The 3,072-nt window shown below is 34.9% G+C and overlaps 1 protein-coding gene across 1 annotated transcript; it reads left to right on the top strand.

Moving 5' to 3' along the window:
• The first annotated feature begins 370 nt into the window (after nt 1–370).
• Nucleotides 371–2,379, top strand: LOC110618448. Its single transcript, XM_043957979.1, has 2 exons — nt 371–935; nt 1,068–2,379. Exons 1-2 carry the CDS (start codon nt 552–554, stop codon nt 1,158–1,160), a joined length of 477 nt encoding a protein of 158 aa, XP_043813914.1. The 5' UTR covers nt 371–551; the 3' UTR covers nt 1,161–2,379.
• Nucleotides 2,380–3,072: the final 693 nt, after the last annotated feature.

Raw genomic sequence — 3,072 nt, 5'->3', positions numbered from 1 at the left:
CATTCCTGAAAAATGGACATTAATTATGAGGGACCTATACATTTATCCTAATGAATGTTGGTTTATAAAGAATTAATGGCCAAAAAATTTTGTATTTTTATTTAGTTTTAAATAGAAGTATATTTTAATTCGGAGAATCAATTGATTGATAAGCGTAACTAACAATAAAATTAGATGCAATCATAGGTTTTAGTCTCATGGTAAGTATATCTGATATTTGAGAGATCTCATATTCTAATTCTCCTAACATGGTAAGTATATCTGATATTTGAGAGATCTCATATTCTAATTCTCCCCATCTTCCGCCCGTTTCAAAAAAAACAAAACAGTAAAACTAGACAACCTTATCATTGATGGATGATTCCACAATGCTAGGACAATAAAATCTAAAGCAGATGCTCAAAATCTTTCCTTCTCCTCAGCTATTTAAGTCTCTCAAGTCCCACATCACTATCTCATATCTAACCTTCACTGTGACAGACAAATCAGTCAATGCCAACTAGCTCAATAATCCCCCCCCTTCACTCATACTCAGCACCTTCATTCCTTCAATGGCTGCTTCTTCGTCAAAAAAGATCTGTGAGCATCTTCAAGAGCAACAAGAATCCTTTGTATTAGACATACAGAGACCATCCATGTCCAATTTGACAAGGAGAAGGATTTTACACACCAGAAAGATTCTCAAGCTGATATTCTACAAGCTCATTTGCTCTAACCACAGCAAGCAGAGATTGAACTGCCATAAAGCTCACATATATGAGCTTAAGCTCTTGCAGAGTGGAGGATCAAAAAGGTATTCTAGTAGAGGCAGCTCAGTTGCATGGTATGAGTCCTCCATGTGTGGCATGAAAGATTCACCTTGTAAGAAAAATCAGGCTGCAGTTCTTGCAGAGACTTGCCAACCCCATGAACGTAGCAGCTTCATCGAGCAACAGGTAGGAAGCTGACAGGCTTTGAGATTCTCTTCCATGTGTGAACACAAAACGTTGATTCTGTCTCTATTTTAATTAGGCTCAATCACTGAAGAAGCTAACACTGTCGCTGATACCCTGTCTGTTTTCTTGTAGTGCAAAGAAGATGGTGGGAAACTGGGACCAGGATCATTGCCATTTGAAGCTATACGATCAAACACAGGTAGTAACATTAAGCTACTTATCTGATCAAATGAACTTTGAAAGAGGCTTGTTGCAATATGCTTATCTTTTTTTTTTTTTTGTGCTGTTCAAAAAAAATATAATGAAAAATTTTAGGAGAATAAGTCAGATACGATAAAGATTTAGTTTATTTTCAAAAAATAACAATGTATTTAGAAAAGATTTTCTAACAAAATAATTTATTTTTCATTATTTAATTTTAATTTAAAAATAAATTTATGTATACATCTTAACAATGTAGTGTTAAATATTTCAGTTTACCAGAACATAAATATATTATATTTGGATACAAAGAATAAAAAACTTGATACGAGGAGGTATGAGCAATGATTGTGGTAAACAATTTGCAATAATCCTTCAATTAATGAACAGGGTATGACCACCAACCAAATGAAGAAGAAGATGCATCAACTTCAAGCAACATTGTTGCAGAGGAAGACTCCATATTTTCAGCTTTTCTAAGGGAATTACTAGTGAAGCAACAGATTGAGAAGCAGAATCATGCTGGATTTCTGATTCAGCAGGGGAAAATCGATCCAGGTTTTTGTCAGATCCTGGAAAACAGAAGGATCTTGCAGCAGACAAAGCAGCTTCTGTTTGATTGTATTAAGGAAGCCATAGAAAGACATCAAAGGAAGAACAGAAATCAGAAGCTCACCCAGGAATCCATGGATCTAGAAGAGCTTGGAAAAATAATCTGTGAGAAAATTTGCCCATGGGGAAACCAAAATGGAGCCCAGCACTTCAATTTTGATGTCTCTAGCATAATAGAAGAATGGGATGATGTACAGAAACTGCACAGGAAGATTGAGAGAGACATTGGAGATGCTATCATGGATGAAATAATTCAGGAAATAATTGGTTTCCTTTGTTCTGCAAAGTATGTTCATTAATCAGGACTCTTCTTGAAGTGAAGAACTAAGCATGGTTCAACTACAAGAACCCAATCATAACCAGCAGCTGAACTAACATGAGTTCAGCCAATGAACCCGAGCTAATGAGTTTCAGGATTTCAATTTCTCAATATCATGAACTAACAGATTGGAACAGAATTATTGTAAGTGATAGAAAGAATGCAAGCAATTTACGTGGTTCAGTAGTGTGCCTACATGGACATAGAGAGATTTTTTTTTATTTGAGTATATTTTTCAAGAGACAGCACACATGTTTTTATATTCTACTAGAAACCAATTACAGTCATATATTATAATAACAAAATAGGAACAAAATCACCAAATCTATTTTGATTCCCAAAGACTTGGGAGTTATCAAAGAATGTTGCCTTATTTCCTTTTCCACCTCATCCCATACTGTCCATCAGGTTGGTGCGAAGATATCTCTTATACTCAACTTGTCCAATGAACTGTAAAAAACTTTGCCTAAGACAGTTTTAATAAGAATATTTGCCAATTGCTCTTCTAATCTAAGGAAAGAAAATTAAATAATCTTAGCTTCAAGTTTCTCTTTAATGAAATGTCTTTCAACTTCAATATACTTTGTTCTATCATGTTCCAGTGAGTTTTTTGCTATATTATTTGCAGCTTTATTATCACAAAATAGCTCAATCCCTTCTCTTTCGAGCTCCTTATCTCGGTTAAGAGCTCTTTCAGCCATAAAATCTCACACAAGTCTTTCCTCTAAATTCTGTCTTTGCACTAGATAGCGCCACCACTTTCTGTTTCTTATTTACCCCTCAATGTTGCCAAATTTCCTCCAATGTTACTTCCCACCTAGTCTGCATCCGTATATCCTTGAATGTCAATGTGATTATGTTTTTTTAATATCAAGGGTAAAACCCATATAAGATAAAGAAAAAAAAAAGAGCCCCACAAAAGAAAAAAAAAAAAAAAGAGAAAGAGAGGATTTAAAACCCTCATCTTTCTCTGGTTTCGAGAGAGTCCCCAAACCAGAACAAGGA

Source organism: Manihot esculenta, chromosome 7, assembly GCF_001659605.2.
Source record: "Manihot esculenta cultivar AM560-2 chromosome 7, M.esculenta_v8, whole genome shotgun sequence".
Taxonomy (NCBI): Eukaryota; Viridiplantae; Streptophyta; class Magnoliopsida; order Malpighiales; family Euphorbiaceae; genus Manihot; species Manihot esculenta.
This window is presented reverse-complemented; position numbering and strand designations above follow the sequence as displayed.

Coding starts and splice junctions, on each gene's coding strand:
- LOC110618448 (XM_043957979.1), top strand. CDS start 552: ATGGCTGCTTCTTCGTCAAAAAAGATCTGTGAGCATCTTCAAGAGCAA. Junction 936..1,067: donor GCAGCTTCATCGAGCAACAG/GTAGGAAGCTGA, acceptor GTTTTCTTGTAG/TGCAAAGAAGATGGTGGGAA.